We start from the raw sequence: 16,845 nt of genomic DNA, 5'->3' as shown, positions 1-16,845 counted from the left end.
GTCAGGCAGATGCCATGGCTCCCCTTTCCGAGATGGACTCCGGTCAGATTCATCCAAGTAAGCCATAGTCAAGTGGCAATACACATGAATGGAAATGGGTTAATTAAGATGTAAGAGTTAGCCAAGAAGAGGCTAGATATAATGGGCCAGGCAGTGTTTAAATGAATAGTTTATGTGTTATTACTTCCGGGGCTAAGCTAGCTGTGCAGGAGCTGGGTGGGATGAAAAGCAGGCCTGCTCGCCTCATGACAACACTTAAAGTCTTACATATAATTCTATATAATATTCATCCTAAAACTGGAGATTCTTAGAGTTCTTAAATATGTATGCCAACCTAAACAGATTGGTAGGAAAAGAGTAAAAAATAGCACTTTAAAAAAAAAAAGCACTGTTGTTTGAGACAGGGTCTCATGTAACCCAGCTGGTTTTGAATGTTGATCCTCTGGGATTAAAATATGCACCAACATGCCAAACTGTAAAACAGGATTCTCACAAATCTGTACAAATGCCTTTATAAAACTTCACCTTTAAGTAAATGTTTATGCAAAATGTTCTCTTGACATGTAGCCCTCATATAATAATTATTACCAATGCAAAAACTTACGTACAATGAGCCAATAAAGCTGTTTTAAATAGACACATAGAAAGGCAAAGGAGTCTTTATTTTTAACCTTTAGTCACTCTGGAATTACAATAGATGTTTGAAATCTTTGATAGTGATTTTAACATTTCACAAATAGACAGAAAAATGGAACCTCTAATGAACTAGAATTTACATAATGGCTTCTATATCACAATTGCTTTGGTAAGTTGCCTACTGAGTATGTACCAATTGCTTAATGTTACCCAAAACTAACCAAAACAAATAAAACAGCAAAGAAATCATGAGGCTCTACAAAATGGCTTAGAAAAACAAGTTTTCTATTTATTTAAAAATAAGTTTATAGTTACTACATTGCAGGGATGGGAATTCTTACACATACATTCTAGTTTGTATAAAAGGATTCCAAGAATTATGCATCAAAACTAACATAGAAAGTGTCCACAGAACAATAAAGAAAGGTCGAATCAGTATGTACAAAAAGAAAGGGCCTGCTACCTCGGTGCAAGACTGCCGTTTATGACATGATACTCCAGGTCTAGAAAATAAAACAAAAACATCAATAAAGCTAAATAATTTTTAAAAACTCTGTCACTTATTACATACAACAGATTTGCTTGTGTTTAACATTGCTTTCTGTACAAAATAAACATAATTTTAATTTGAAATGTGTCAGTTACAACTTTAACCCTTTAGGTCAGTTGCTTTTTAAAAATTGAGCTATGTCCTACACATATCTAAGTATCCCATGGTAGGATTTAGTAGTTTTCTTAATAACTTTTTAAGACCTGTCTCTTCTTGCTGTTTCGGTATGGTCTAAAAATGTAACATTGTATCTTATTTTTTAATTTATTGTTGTGATAAATCAACACCCACATCCTTGAAAGTAACCAGCATGTGTGTGCATCTGCCTTGTAAGTGCATGTACTATAATACAATCCTGAACCTATCTTCTTAGCTCTTTAAATGTAGAAACTCATCCATAGACTACTATGTATTTGGTTTGTGCCATATAAGATTAATTTCCTGATATTTTTATCTGCATTAAAAAAGTATTTCAAAACAGCTATTCAAACTAAAAAATATATTTATAGCTCACGATAGTCTACTCACTGTAATGTGTGCACATTCACCTCCAGAGCGCTCACAGTGGTACTTACAGTCTTTCTGACTCAATTTGACCTCTTCCTGGGGTACTGTACATAGTTCAAATTGATTTTTTCATTTGGAGCACTTTGATAAGTATAATTAAAAACAAAATAGTTTCTTAGTAAATGCATTAATTTTAGTTTAAATCATCTAGAAATCGAGAACTTTTTTTAAAAAAATGCAAACAAATGTACCTTCTCCACTTTTAGTGTAAGACAACTTATTACCTAATCAAGCTACTACTGTTAGCAACAGCTTCTAGATAAATTAGGAGTAATATTCTAGATGAAAGTAATCTCCCAAGCCCATTCTCACTTTTAAAATAGTATACTTCCTGCATATAGGATCAACACTGATAATAGCCCTTTATCACACAAGTACCTTGGTCCATTCAACCTACTAAAAATAAATTTCAGGTGAACAAGATATTAAAAATCAATTTGTTTTCTTTAGATAGAAAGCTTAAAACCAGTTCCTTTCAACTTAACATTTGAAACAAATTTATAAATGGCTATGGGTGTATAAAATGGAATGTGAAGAACAATACTGACTGAAATTAATCATACAAATGCTGCTAACATCACACAGGGCCAAAATTTGATTTCAGTAGACCTGTGAAGGTATCTGGTTAATCTACAATGCTGCAGCTAAGGGACAGTTCCGTTAACAATTCTGTGGAAAGGGAATGTGTTTGCTGTTTACGGTCTTACATAATTTCCAAGTATAACTAAATCCAGTCAATCTCTTAGGTCCAATGTGGCCTAATCACCCGACGAATGCTCTACGGTTATTCAATTATAGTAAGACAGTTCTGTAGTAATCCAGTCTTTAGAGTCACAGTAATACAATGCAATAAAACAATGGCAATAAGGCCTTTAATCTTCAGTATACTCATATGTAGAGACAGATTGCTCTAGAGAAGGCTGTGAAGGGTGAGATTTTAAGAACCTACATTTCCACTTCCAAAGGCTGGTAGATTGTAATTAGACGGAATCTTTGAACTACCCTGTGTCAACATTTAAAATGCTATTAAACTCATGTTTTGTGAAGTCAGGATAGCATAAAAGAATACAATGGTTGAATATTAGACATATAAACTAGTTTTGGGAGTGTTGATGCTGTTGTAGCCCTAGTCTTGAAGTTGGTTTGCAGTTAAAGGTAACTTTGAACTCCTGATGGTCCTGCCTCAATCTCCTCAACGCTGGACTACAGGCATGCACCACTGAGCTCAGCCTGAAGACTGATTTTTTTTTATGTTCCATGAGCATAACACATTTTATTTCTGAAAGTTTCAGTAAACTTGATATTTTTCTTATTGCTTACCTAAGACAAATGCTATCAATTCCTTCTGGTCTATAAACATACATGATGTTATTGTCTCAAAAGAGACTTTTCCAAGTGGTAAAACCCAAAACATGATGACTTAAATTTCTTAATTCAACTTTTACAATCTACAGAAGCTAAATTATAAAAATATAAAATCTGTATCTGGTATTAATATATCTTAAGTGTTTCAGTTACAAATAATCTGATCCAAGTCATTTTGCTTTACTAAGAAACCAGTGTCTGAAAAAAATGTCCAAACATGGTCATAAATATACAGTGTCTTATATTTCCTTGTTATAAGAAAGATGGAAATATTTATTTCATTGCTCAGAAGTTGGAACTATCTGTGCACCATCCAAGAGGTCCTCCACACTAAGACTGTATGAGCTTTCTTTTACTGAACACACCTTACAACTACATTTTTTTCTATAAAAATGGATTTTAGTCTATTTTTCTAATACAATGCAGATAACATCAGGAAATTACATTTTTCAAATAGATTCCCTTCAAAAGCAACTAATTACTTTAATGACTTAAATTTCCAACATACACACTATCATTTTTAATAACGGTGAAATTGACTCATTTTTTCTATATAACACGTCATCCATTTCTGCATTATGAAGCGTTAACTACTTAACTTCAATTATATAGTTCAATATATTTGTTAGAAAAAAATAAATGTACAAAAACCTAAAAAATTTGAAATTATTTTTCAACTGTAAAATCATAGCAATCCAGTTAAGATCTGGAAAATGGTTCACTTAAGCTTCACTGGAGGGTTTCTCTACAAATTTTGTTAGAAATGATCTAAAAAGCCCAATGCATCACTTTTCATTCTTCGAGACAGTTAAATGACAGATAACATTTATCCTTATTGGAAACAAGGAAATAATTATATAACCTAATTATATATTTTGCCAAGGTTCAATTAAAGACTTTATTCTCTACATCAGGATCAGTCATGCTGATATATATTTTCCCCATTCTTCCTCTTTAAAAATGTAGTATCTGAAAATTTTGGTTACATTTTTTTGTACCATATCAGTCCTCAGAAAATACTACATTCTTAAAACTTAAAAAAAGTAATTTTAAACAATAGAAATGGCATTTACGTTGGTTTTCAAGGTATAAAATAACTAATGTACCATAAACAAATAAATAACTGCTCTCCTTTTCCATAGCAGTACATATAGTAATACATTCTCCTAAGTCATATAGTTATCATTTACAATAGACAACTTAATTTTACTAATGATGCAAAAAATAATAGAATACAAGGCACAATCATTAAATGGGTGTTTCTCTTTAGAGTGTATATTGAGATACCAGCGTGATAAGGATACCGTAAAAAGTGCAGAAAAAACACAATGTGCAATGAGACCAATGTATAAAACATGATTGCATAAAAAGTGATTTGGCCTATTTTTAACTTTTAATAGTTGAAAATAACCAATCTTTTTCTTAAAATTAAACTATAAAGTATGACATTTTAAAATTGTTTTCATTCTACTACTATCTAAAAAAAATCCTGAAAAAAGAATGTATACCTGGGTAATAGTACTTAAGTATGCATTTGTGTATATATATACTTATATATATATATATATTCAATCACACCCATTTATCAATATACACACGCACACAGACATGGTTCTTTGTAAGCATTTTAGCCTATTGGATATGTCTGAAATTTAAAAATGACATTAATCCACATCAAGTAAACATCAAATTTCTTACTTTTTATTCCTGTATTTTCCTTGAATCCTTTAACCACTGAACCATTTTCTCTAAGATATCTCTGTCAAAGGACCCACCAGTGCATTATTTCCCTACTATTAGTACCAAAAAAAGATACAACTCAGCATAATCCTGTAATAACTTGCTCTTTAGAATATATAGCTTTTCCAGTATTGAAAAGTGTATGCTGTCCTGACAGTCAAAAACAGACTTTCCACTGCACTGATTCTCAGTCTTTGGCACAATAAACAGAGACAGAGTGACTGATATAAGAATCAAGGTCTGAAAAATTAGACAGTCAAATGTTTTCCAATGTGGATATGTTTTCTTTGCATCAATACATTTTCTCCTAAGTCTGGCAGAAATGGAGTAAAATAAAAGCTTCCTCTAGATATTCTGTGTTGAACACCCTACAACTAACATTCTTCAGGATAACAAATGGTGGGAACTTTGAAGCTATCTTTAGAGGAAACGTTTAATGTACTGCTACTGGGTAATAGCTTTCTTCCTAAGGGCATGACTTCTGCATCAGTAAAAATGTACCTTACTTGGTCAAAAATAATTCACTTTACCAGGAAACATTCTATCACTAGTAATACTTAAGAGTGTAGCAGAACTGTCTCTTCCATAAATAAACCAAGAATTTGTAACAGGTTCTCAATTTCAAACCATGAATGAAATGAATGTGAAAATGATAACCTACCTAAGGGCAATAAATAGCAAACATTTGAAATATATATGTATATAGATTTTTTCATTCAAAGACGTAAATTATTTTCTAAATTTGTCTTTTTTTTTCTTTTTTGCCTCCTTTTTACCCAAGTCAAACTGTAACATTCCCTAATCCATCATAGCAGCCAGGAAGCAGAAACTTTAGTTCTACTAACACCTTAACTGTACCTGCTTCACAGATTTTGAAGTATAATATTTTACTTCCAGCTACCAACCGATTAAATTAGCCTTTGCTTTTTCAGTCAACTTTCGGACCCGTCCTCTACTAGAAGTCCCAAAAGTCAAAGAGGTGTCTTCAAATAACAGCTGCCTCTGCTCTTCCTCTGAGTCATCCTCATTATAGAAAGCTGTCCTTCGACCTTGATTTCTAGTTCTCATGTGAGGTTCAGAGCCTTTGAGTTCTTCAAACTCTTCTTCCTCATCTATAGGACCATCTGTTTTTTTCCGGTTACTTCTCCTTAACACTTTAACATTTGTAGGAACTATGAGTTCTGAATCTAGGCTTTGTGTTTTCATCTTCCTTTTGGGTTTTCTACCTCCACGACTCTTTTTCTGTAACAAATCCTCCTTAACAACATTAGTTTCAGAAAGAAAGTTGCATGTTGAAGAAGGAACCATGTCAGTCCTGATTGGAGGCAAGTTATTTTGCTCAGAGTTTTCTTGCTTTGCACACTGCAGTTTCTTGGGCTTTCTACCTCTCTTCTTGTGTGTGACTTCACCACTGCTGGTGTTAGCTTCTGCCTTAGGCTTCCTCCCAGGCCCTCTCTTCACAAGTTTTGGTGGCTGTCCTCCATGGCCATTTACTTGAATGGTTCCTGCTATAAGAACATTGTTCTTACAATCTCCTGAAAATGAAATACAGTACACTTAGTATGTTATTTAGCCTTCCAACTAATCGGTAAAGACACTAGAATACTTAGTAAAAAAAAAAAACTTCCACTAAAATAAAAGAATTGATCCTAGATATTTATTTTATTTTTAAAAATTTATTAGTCAGACAATGGTGGTGCACACCTTTAATTCTAGCACTCAGGGAGGCAGAGGCTGTAAGATCTCTGTGAGTTCAAGGCCAGCATGGTCTACAGTGAGTTCCAGGATAGCCAGAGATACAGAGAAAAACCCTGTCTCGAAAACAAAAGACAATTAACAAAAAAATTATTTATTTGTGAGCACTTGGATGATGATGATGATGACTTGTGTGAGTAACAATTGAGTCACCATGCAACTGTGAAGTCAGAGAGCAACCTTTAGGAGGGAGTTCTCTCCTACTCTCACATGGGTTATGAGGACAGAAATGAGGCTGCCAAACTTGTGGGGCAAGCACAGTTACCTGCTGGCCCATCTGACTAGTCCTTTGGAAAAGATGCTTAAGCAAGACAGAAAGACGGACTTAGAGACAAATAAAAGACCCAAGTTAATGGTGTCATTGATAGCAAAGAGTAGAAATTCCATGTCTACCTCCTTTATTACATATTCTAATGTATTAAAAGTTTTTTTGAATTGCATGAAATGATCATGTTCATTTGCAATTTATCACAGCAAAGTTTTTTATTGTTTAACTCACTTCTTTAGTATCACTTTTAAGAAGTTAAGTCACAGGAAAAAGTTCTTAGCATACTAATTTTATGACCTTTACAATAAATAAGCACATTCATTAACTGTTACTTTCTTCCTTCCAGTCATTTCATCAGTGAGAAGAAAATTCAGACAACAAAGACTGGGAAAATTCTAGCTTTTATTTCATCTCCTATAAATGTGACCACAATAACTTCTATTATCATAGAAGAGTCTGGAGTCTCAAGATCTCAGTATGTTCCCTGGACATACAAAGAATCTTTCTTTTTATTTTCCCTACCCAAGATAATTAAGAGTGTATTGATGTGGGAATCCCCTCTGTGTGCTGTGATTGCCATTAATAAATAAAGAAACTGCTTTGGACCTAAAGGAAAGGCAGAACTTACATAGGCAGGGAAAGCTGGACTGAATGCTGGGAGAAAGAAGGGTGGAGTCAGGGAGCCACCATGGAGCCTTGGCCAGAGTCAGGCATGCCAAAACTATGCTGGTAAGCCACTGCCACGTGGTGATATACAGATTAGTGGAGATGGGTTAAACCAAGATTAAGAGTTAGCCAATAAGAAGCTAGAGCCAATCGGCCAAGCAAAAAGTACCAAATGGAAAAAAGAAAGCATATTTAACAAATAGTGCTGGCATAACTGGATATCAACATGTAGAAGAATGAAAATAGATCCATGTCTATCACCATGCACAAAACTCAAGTCCAGATGGATCAAAGACCTCAACATACAGCCAGCCACACTAAACCTCAAGTGGGAAGTACACTTGAATGCACAGGAGATCACCTCCTAAATATAAACCCCGTAGCATAGACACTGACAGAAACAATTAATAAATAGGACCACCTGAAACTGAAAAGCTTCTGTAAAGCAAAGAACACGGTCAATAAGATAAAACAGCAGCCTACAGATTGGGAATCCCCACATCAGACAGAGGGCTGATCTCCAATATACAAAGAACTCAAGAAATTGGTCATCAAAAGAACAAATAATCCAATAAAAAAAAATGAGTACAGACCTAAACAGAGAACACTGAACAGAGGAATCTAAAATAGCTGAAAGACAAATGTTCAACATCCTTAGTCATCAGAGAAATGCAAATCAAAACAACTCTGAGATTCCATCTTACACCTGTAAGAATGGCCAAGATCAAAAACACCAATGAAAACTTATGCTGGAGCAGTTGTGGGGTAAAGGGAACACTCCTGCATTGCTGGTGGGAGTGTAAGCTGGTACAGCTCCTTTCGATGTCAGTATGGCGATTTCTCAGAAAATTAGGAAACAACCTTCCTCAAGACCCAGCAATACCACTTTTGAGTATATACCTAAAGCATGCTCAATCATACCACAAGGACATGTGCTCAACTATGTTCATAGCCAGAATCTGGAAACAACCTAAATGCCCCTTGTCCAAAGAATGGATAAGGAAAATGTGGTACATTTACACAATAGAGTACTGCACAGCAGAAGCAAAAAAAAACGACAGCTTGAATTTTGCAGGAAAATGGATAAAGCTAGAAAACATTGTTTTGAGTGAGGTAACCCAGACCCCAAAAGACAATTATCACATGTACTCACTCATAAGTTGTTTTTAAACATAACGCAAAGAAAACCAGCCCACAAATCACAATCCCAGAGAACCTAGACAACAATGAGGATACTAAGAGAGACATACGTGGATCTAATCTAATCTACATGGGAAGTAGAAAATAACAAGATCTCCTGAGTAAATTGGGAGCATGGGGACCATAGGAGAGGGATGAAGGGGAGGGGAGAGGAATGGAGGGGAGCAGAGAAAAATGCACAGCTCAATAAAATCAATTTAAAAAGTTTGTTATTGAATGTGTTTATATAAGCTATGTGACAAAGGAGATGGAGAGAATTGGAATGAGAGAATTAGAGCTAGAGAATTGGAACTAGAGAACAAGACCAGGAAAAAAAAAAAAAAAAAAAAAAAAAAAGCAAGACCCTCAGATTGTAAATGTCTTTTTCCTTTAGATAGAAAAGAAATTTTCCTAATGTCCTTGCTGCTCTGAAGATATTTTTTTCTGCAACTCTGGATACAATTCTGGAGCTGTTATCACAGGCTGCAGCAGAGAATCGATCACTTCCTTTGGGGATGTGGCTGCTAGTATACTGTAGACATCTTAGTAGGTGGTCCCAAACACAACGGCAGTATTAACTGGACTTGGGGTATTAGAGGAGACTATGGAGTTTGGAGGGAAACATGGAAGGTAATAGTGAGAGTTTGTAGGGTAAGTAATGGCTATGATCAAAATATATTGTATAAATATATTAAATTTTCAAAATAAGAAATTAAGAAATGCAAAACTGCCATGATCAAAGTCATCTGCTTATTAAAACACTAAGCAAGTACATATGGCAAGTACAAGTGATTGCCTTTCAGAGGACCTGGGGTTTGATTTCCAGCACCCACAACGTGGTTAACAACTATTTCCAACTTCATTTCCAGGGGCTCTGACCCCTATTCTAGCCTCCATGGGCACTGTATGCCATGTGGTTCATAAAACATACATGTATCCAAACATATAAAATGAAAAACAAAATTTTAAGGATTCCTGGAGATGATATTGCAAAAGTTAAAAGATAAAAACAGGGGATAAACAAGGAGAGGGAAAAAATAAGACCATCCAAAGAAGGAAGAAGGTAAAGATATTTAGAGACTAAAGTCGTTCCAGATGAAGTATAACAAGGAAAGAGAAAGGGGGGATCAGGTGGTGGTGGCACATGCCTTTAATCACAGCACTCAAGAGCAGAGGCAAGTGGATCTTTATGAGTTCAAGGCCAGCCTGGTCTACAGAGTCTACCAGGACAGTTAATGCTGTTACACAGAGAAACACTATCTTGGAAAATAAATAAAGCAAAACAAACAAATGTGTGTGTGTGTGTGTGTGTGTGTGTGTGAGAGAGAGAGAGAGAGAGAGAGAGAGAGAACGAGTGAGTTACCATTTAGTAAAGGTCAGTGTGTTTTATTTTGTGACTTCTGGTGTAGTAACAGTTTATATTTTTGTTCTACATTTTTGTTTATATTATGTGAATAAGGCTAAACTGGGCTAATAAAATCCAATTTGGAGGATGTCTTTGTTCAGGTTTTTAAAACTAGTTAACAACATTTGAAGCCTTTAATTCTAAAATACATTTTTACTTCAATATAGATTTTTTTAAAATCTTTAAAATTTTTAACGAAAATGTTTTGCTTTTGATACAAGGCTGCAAGTTACTAGATTTATAAGATTACAAACTTTAACTTTTAAATTGACATCCCACAAAGCAAAATTAAAGGCTAATGCCTACAAAAAACATTTGTTGTAAGAAGGACCTACTATATAAAAGTAACATTTTTATTTTTACTTTTTTTTTCTTTTTGAGGCAGGGTACTCATTATGTTGGCTTACCCTCAGACCTGTGATCTTCCTGTCTCAGTCTCTCTACTGAAAAGCCATGTATATAAGTAACATTTTACCTTGATCGATGATAGATGATGACTTTGGAAGTGTAGATGCTTTTGAGAGTACGGAAGACTTCATTTTACGTTTAACAGGCTTTTCTTTTTCCATGTTTTCTTTTGCAGAGCTATTCCTCGTACCATGGCCAAATGTGGGTTGATCAGGGCTTGAAAGAGTACTCAAGGCTTTGGAATGTTTCACAGAATTCTCTAGCACTAAAACACAAATGTAAAAAGATCAGAAGGTAAGACTTGGTGAACTCAAAATAAGCAAAAGGTCTGGGATTGCTTCTAACTTGAACTGCTTCAATTAGCCAAGAGGACAAAAACTGAGGGATACTTAAGGCTAGGCTTCTTCACAAAATCTTTCTTTTGTTGTGCTGGGATGTAACCAAAAGCCCCTGCGCGCTAAAGAAGCCCAGTAATCTACCTTATAGTAAGAAACAAATACAAGAAAATTTTAACAAATACAGTCCAACTATAGAAGCTCGCTCCTCAGTTTAATATTAGGAGGCAAACTGCTAGCAAGTCTAGGGTTTATATTTGGCAGTCTCTAACAGTTTGTTATTGTTCTGACCTACAAAAATATCCCTAAACCTCAATTTTTCTTCTCATTTAACCAATTTTTCAAAAAGAGGAACAACAATAAAGAAAACAACAGCAGCTTCAGGTAATTACTGAAACGCATGGAAAAATAAAAGTGTTTCTTAGAGAAAAATTACACCTAGATGTAGAAATTGTGATTAAATCTTACTTATTTTTCCTGGCATTGCAGACGTATTAGTTTTTGAAATAAAAGTTTTTGTGGCTGATGATGTAGATGGCTGCTCAGTGATAGCTGGATCTACAGTCACACGGTTGCTCCTCGTCCGAACCACAAAGTTGGATTCTGGTTTACCATTTATCTGAACAGCATTATGTCTTGGCAGTACTGATCGTGTAGGTACAGAAAATGAAGAGGTAGATATTTCAGACTTCAGCTGGGGTTTTAAGATCCTTTTTTTCCTTTCAGGGCTGTAATAGGATTAGATTACACTGTTAAGTCTTAACAGTTACACACTTAACAATTCTCCACACATATATTAAGAATTTTATAATATTGTTCAATTCAATATTTGTAATATCATGAAATATGTTAAAATATGAGATTTATAGTGGATTTCATATGGTTGTGAGCCTTTGAAAAGTGAATATTTAGTCAAGAATCATCATAAATGCTACAGTTATATGGCAGAAAGCATGACGCCATAACTATCCTAAAAATGCTTTTGAATTTAAGCACTTACACCAGTAAAGCTTTAGTTTAAAAGATTAAAAATCCTCCACCATAGGAACTTGCATGTCAAATTTATCCTTCCGCAATATAGGGACTAGTAAAGGAAGCATTACCAAGTTCTGCCATTTTGGACGACAAAGTCACAGATTAGCTAATATTATCTAAAAGACACTAAATACCTTGATGCAGCACTGCTGGAAAGGGAGCTGCTTCTATTTCGTTTCTTCCTCCTTTTGGGTATGGTATTTCTTTTATGAAAACGAAGAGCAGATTTATAATCTGACAAAACTGAACTAATGTGTTCTTCAAAGAAAGCAGACAGACGTAAACTCATGCTGTAAATCTATAGAGAGAAAAAAACATCCATAAAACTGGTTTAACATTCTTCAAAAGAAAATGTCTATTTAGTAAAGACTATAAATATTTTTCTTGTAAAATTTTCTAGAATTTAAATACTGGTGTTTGTATTTCTTTTCAGTCTCTTCTGATACAAAGTAAACTATTTTTTACAACTAAATTATTTTGAATTTAGACATTTGAGATTTAACAGAAAAGACTCATGTTAGAAGAACAGCAGAATTCCTCTTTGTGAACTCTGTCATACATAAACTATCCCAAAAGATTGGAAACTCATTCCCTTGCCACCTAAGACTATCATCAATATGATCTCTTCACTCTTGTACTGCCTATTTTGTGAAGCTGAGTTCTGATCAAAGGGTAAGTGGCAGCCTCAACTTTTACAACTCATTATCAACTGTTTCTACTCATTAATATGGAATTAGGTAAAAAAGTTAAGCCCAGAAAGGCTCTATTTAACAAGACAATCATACTGTCTTTAAAAGTAACTATTCCTGAAATGATAGTAATGCTTAAATGACATCTGTCTGCATCACAAAAAAAAAAAAAAAAAGCACAGCAGAAAGCAGGTCATCATAAAAAGTAAAAACATATTCAGAGATTTGACATCATTTGAACAAAATAAAATAATCTGATGATATACCCTTGATCTTTTGCTTGGTGTATATGCTTTAGAATTACTAAAAATGAGCCTGACATCTTTACATAACTCCATTGGTGACTCATAATTCCCAGCCTCTAAAGTTTCTCTGACAGTAGCAAAGTCCATTGGCGTATCAATGATGTCTCTGTAGTCCTAAGAGAGAAAGAAAATAGCATTAGTATTACTACCAAAGTATCCTTTTCCAGCACAGGAATTCATAGGATTTCTAGAAGTTAAGTCACAAAACTTTAATAATCATTTGTTAAACCAACAACAGTAAAACCTTAAAAACTTCAGTTCACTTATAAATCTAATAAATGTTCACTGAAGCACTATAAAAGTATAAAAATGATACAATATATAAATATAAGAATTATACAATCAAAGTGGGGATAGATAGATGGCTCAGTAGATAAGAGCACTTGCTGTTCTTGCAGAGCACCAGGACTCAGTTTCCAGCACCCACACGGTGGCTCATGATCATCCTTTCAGATCAGGGAATTCAATGCTCTCTTCTGAATTCTGCAAGCATCAGACATACACATGGCATACATACATACATACATGAAGGCAAAATACTAATATGAAAAAAAAAATCTATAACTCCCCAAAACATCCCATCAAAACAGAGGCTTTGAAGTTAGAGCAACTTCCAAGTTTCAGAATTTACCTAATTATGTATTTTTAAATAAATAATAATAAATATAAATAGATATCAAAAAGCCTGCACTCTAGATATAAAATAAGGCAATAAGATGGAACAAAACAAGAGATAAAAGAGGAGCTAATGATCACTGCAGTGTACAACTAGTAATGTCGTACTACAGAGTATACTGAACCTTTTTAACAGCACTAATTTCAGCTTTTGATTATTTCATTCCCACTTCCTTTTGCATTTACTCTTCCTTTCCTATACTGACAAGTGAACATACATTATTGATTTCAAGAGTTCTGATATACTGCAATACACCCTTAGTTTTAAAATTTAGAATTTAAAAATTCCCTACATTACTGCAAATTATGATATTCAATTTGTACTCATTTTCATTGAGGTAATTTTTTAATTACTACAGACTTGTCACTTACTAAGCACAAATGTACTACTGGTCCTGATAGAGTAGTTATGTATAGTAATTCAGAACTGGGAGGCAGAGACAAAAGGACTATGAGTTCCAGACCAATTTGATCATATTCCTTGGAAATTTTCCTGTTCATGATTTTTACTCTAATTCTATTATGGATAGATACACACTTTCTTAATAAGTTCAATGAACATTAGTTTTTACTGTTTTTTCTTCCCACTTACTGATTTGTCTTCTACTTCCCCCCAACCTTTCCATATTTTACTCAAAGAGGTTTTATAATTTCATTTTGTATACCACCAAAATATAAATTTAGATTCTAAGCCCATGCATAGCCTATGCATAAAGGAAATATCTCTCTTACACCAGAGACAAAATGACCTTGGTTATGGAAGGAATTATTCTAGATTGTTAATCAGAGTGCAAATCCTCCTCAGTTGGTTTAGAGTGAGTTTTCAATTCTTTCTTAACCACATCCCAAGGAATCATTTGTTTTTGCATAGGGTTAATATTCTTATCTCTAGATAAAAAGATTAAGACTCAAAACAAAAACAACTAATAGCAACAAGTAAATTGTAAATCATGTTTTGAAACTACAGCAAATTTGCAGGAAATAAAGCTTTTCAAAAGCCTAGCTTTTGAAAATCAGAGCACTGTATATAACATAAAATGAATGCTGGAATCCTGGGAAGTTGAGTTTCTCATTAACCCAATTTATTCCACTGTTATAGTTAAACATTCCTTTTGCACATTTAAAGTGTCTGTTTTTGGCTTTCAAAACTAAAAAAAATAAAATAAAAAATATTGTCTATATTCACCATTTCAACTTAATGTGCCTATATAAAAAGGAAATAATGAAGCTAAATGAAACCATATCTAGGCTGTGACACGACATAAAACTGTAAAATCCCAGATTACTAACTAGAAGAATCAAAAAATATATAACATTTCAACTCAGACTGAAATTTCTATATCTCTGCAATTATGAACAGCTGAATCATATAATCCAAACACTTTTAGCCACAACTTCTCTAAAGTTCACACACTGGCATTATTATCAAGTGATATTTGTATGCAGTGTTTCATCATCACAAAACTATTTTGTATTTTCATTTCATCAACATCACTTCATTAGAAAAATGGGTATTATTTTTCTTCTTTTTTAGATAATCACTGTTAAGTTCTTAGAATAAGTATGTAGAAGCAAAGAATTTGTGCTGGAAAAGGTTTTTTTTTTTTTGGTCAAAATGACAAAAGGTAGAATTATATGGGAAGAGATAAGTCAGTTAAGGAATCACTTCCATCAAACTGCTGTTTAGTTAGGTCTAGAGAGAACATTTTCTTGATAAATGAATGATATGGAATGGCTCAGTCCTCTTTGGTGCTAATTCTGTGCAATCTTGGGTTGTATAAGAAAGGTAGCTCAACAAGGTAGTAAGCAGTATTCATCCACAGCTTTTGCTTCAGTTCCTGCCCTGACTTTCCCTAAATGATATAAATCAAATAATCTGTAAATCAAATAATCCCTTCCCTCCCCAAGTTGTTTTTGCTCACAGTGTTCATTAAAGTGACAAAAAAAAAAAAAAGCAAACTAACAGAGTTAGCAAAAATTATATTCACATGGGAAAACTAAGTTATTTACTCTAAGTTTAAAGAATAGCTAGAGGACTGGAGAAATGGCTCAGTGGTTAAGAGCATTGCCTGCTCTTCCAAAGGTCCTGAGTTCAATTCCCGGCAACCACATGGTGGCTCACAACCATCTGTAATGGAGTCTGGTGCCCTCTTCTGACCTACAGATATACACACAGACAGAATATTGTATACATAATAAATAAATAAATATTTTAAAAAAAATAAAGAATAGCTAGATGCATAAACCAGTTCTTTAGAGGCATATTTTAAGTCTCTTTCATTTTACCACACTTCCCAATTTAAGAGTTCTTTGTAACTGAATAGGTAATGAGAACATGTATGAACTCATCAGGAAACGAAGTAGAGCAATAAAAATTAGTTGAATGACAGACAGCAGTATAAAAGTCATTTTAGAAATTCTTACCGGATATTCAAGAAGATCTACTGGCTGTCTAAAAGGCTCTGAATCTTCACATTGAAATATGAGATTTAACAATTCTTGACATTGTTTCTTCCATGCTTGAATATCATAAGACTGAGCTCTGTTGCGTAACCTTCTTCTAGGTTGATGATCCTAAAATAAAAACACAGAAGTACATTATTAATAGTTATTATGGAATACAATTCATTTATTTTTGGACTGTGTGTGAACAGGTGAGGTCTATGTGACACATCTGGTGCCTTTCTTCAGGAGCCATCAACTTTGTTTTCATTCTTTAAGTACTTATTCTACATTTTTAAAAATAGTCTTTCTCTATGCAGCCCTGGCCTTCTGAAACTCATACAGATCTGCCTGCCTCTGTTTCTCTAGTGCTGAGATTAAAGGTGTGTGTCACCATGCCCAACAACTGAGTTCATTTTTAATTACGAGCACTCACGTGTACATGTCTGCAAAGGCTATATGCATTAGACACACCCTCACCCCTGGAGCAAGCGTGGTGGCTAACTGCGCACCCCGGGGCTGGAAACCAACCTGTATCCTCTTTCAAACACTGAAAGCCTAGTTTATTCAGAGATTCTTACAGGGGCATTGGGCTCACTGACTAGTCAGTCCCAGGGAACCTTTGTTTTCACCCCCTCCCCTTAACACTGGGACTGCAACTGAGCTACACACATCTGGTTTTTCATGTGGGTGTTTAAGATTAAACTCAAGTCCTGATGTCTACAGAACATGTATCCAACTTATTAGATACTACAGTAGCTCCAATTTGTATTTATATGTATAATCTTAGGTAATTAGGCACAGACTGAGCACCCCTGATTTGAA

General features: G+C 34.3%; 1 protein-coding gene across 4 annotated transcripts in view; it reads right to left on the bottom strand.

The window, feature by feature from the left end:
- Positions 1 to 904: 904 nt before the first annotated feature.
- LOC121465938 (pleckstrin homology domain interacting protein) overlaps positions 905 to 16,845 on the bottom strand; it is a 120,096-nt gene continuing 104,155 nt past the window's right edge. For 2 of the 4 annotated variants that reach the window (XM_041679361.1, XM_041679360.1), the window contains exons 35-41: positions 16,003 to 16,152; positions 12,865 to 13,017; positions 12,044 to 12,207; positions 11,343 to 11,602; positions 10,607 to 10,804; positions 5,764 to 6,393; positions 905 to 1,139 (exon numbers count right to left, since the gene is read on the bottom strand). In XM_041679361.1, the coding sequence (XP_041535295.1) occupies positions 1,096 to 1,139; positions 5,764 to 6,393; positions 10,607 to 10,804; positions 11,343 to 11,602; positions 12,044 to 12,207; positions 12,865 to 13,017; positions 16,003 to 16,152 (1,599 nt within the window). In that variant the 3' untranslated portion in view covers positions 905 to 1,095. Of the gene's footprint in view, positions 6,394 to 10,606; positions 10,805 to 11,342; positions 11,603 to 12,043; positions 12,208 to 12,864; positions 13,018 to 16,002; positions 16,153 to 16,845 lie in introns of all 4 variants that reach the window. The other 2 variants (XM_041679363.1, XM_041679362.1) reach the window with 2 other exon arrangements.

This window comes from Microtus oregoni, unplaced genomic scaffold (genome assembly GCF_018167655.1).
Source record: "Microtus oregoni isolate MIOR12 unplaced genomic scaffold, Mior012 000032F_ref0000030, whole genome shotgun sequence".
In the NCBI taxonomy this organism is placed as follows: Eukaryota; Metazoa; Chordata; class Mammalia; order Rodentia; family Cricetidae; genus Microtus; species Microtus oregoni.
This window is presented reverse-complemented; position numbering and strand designations above follow the sequence as displayed.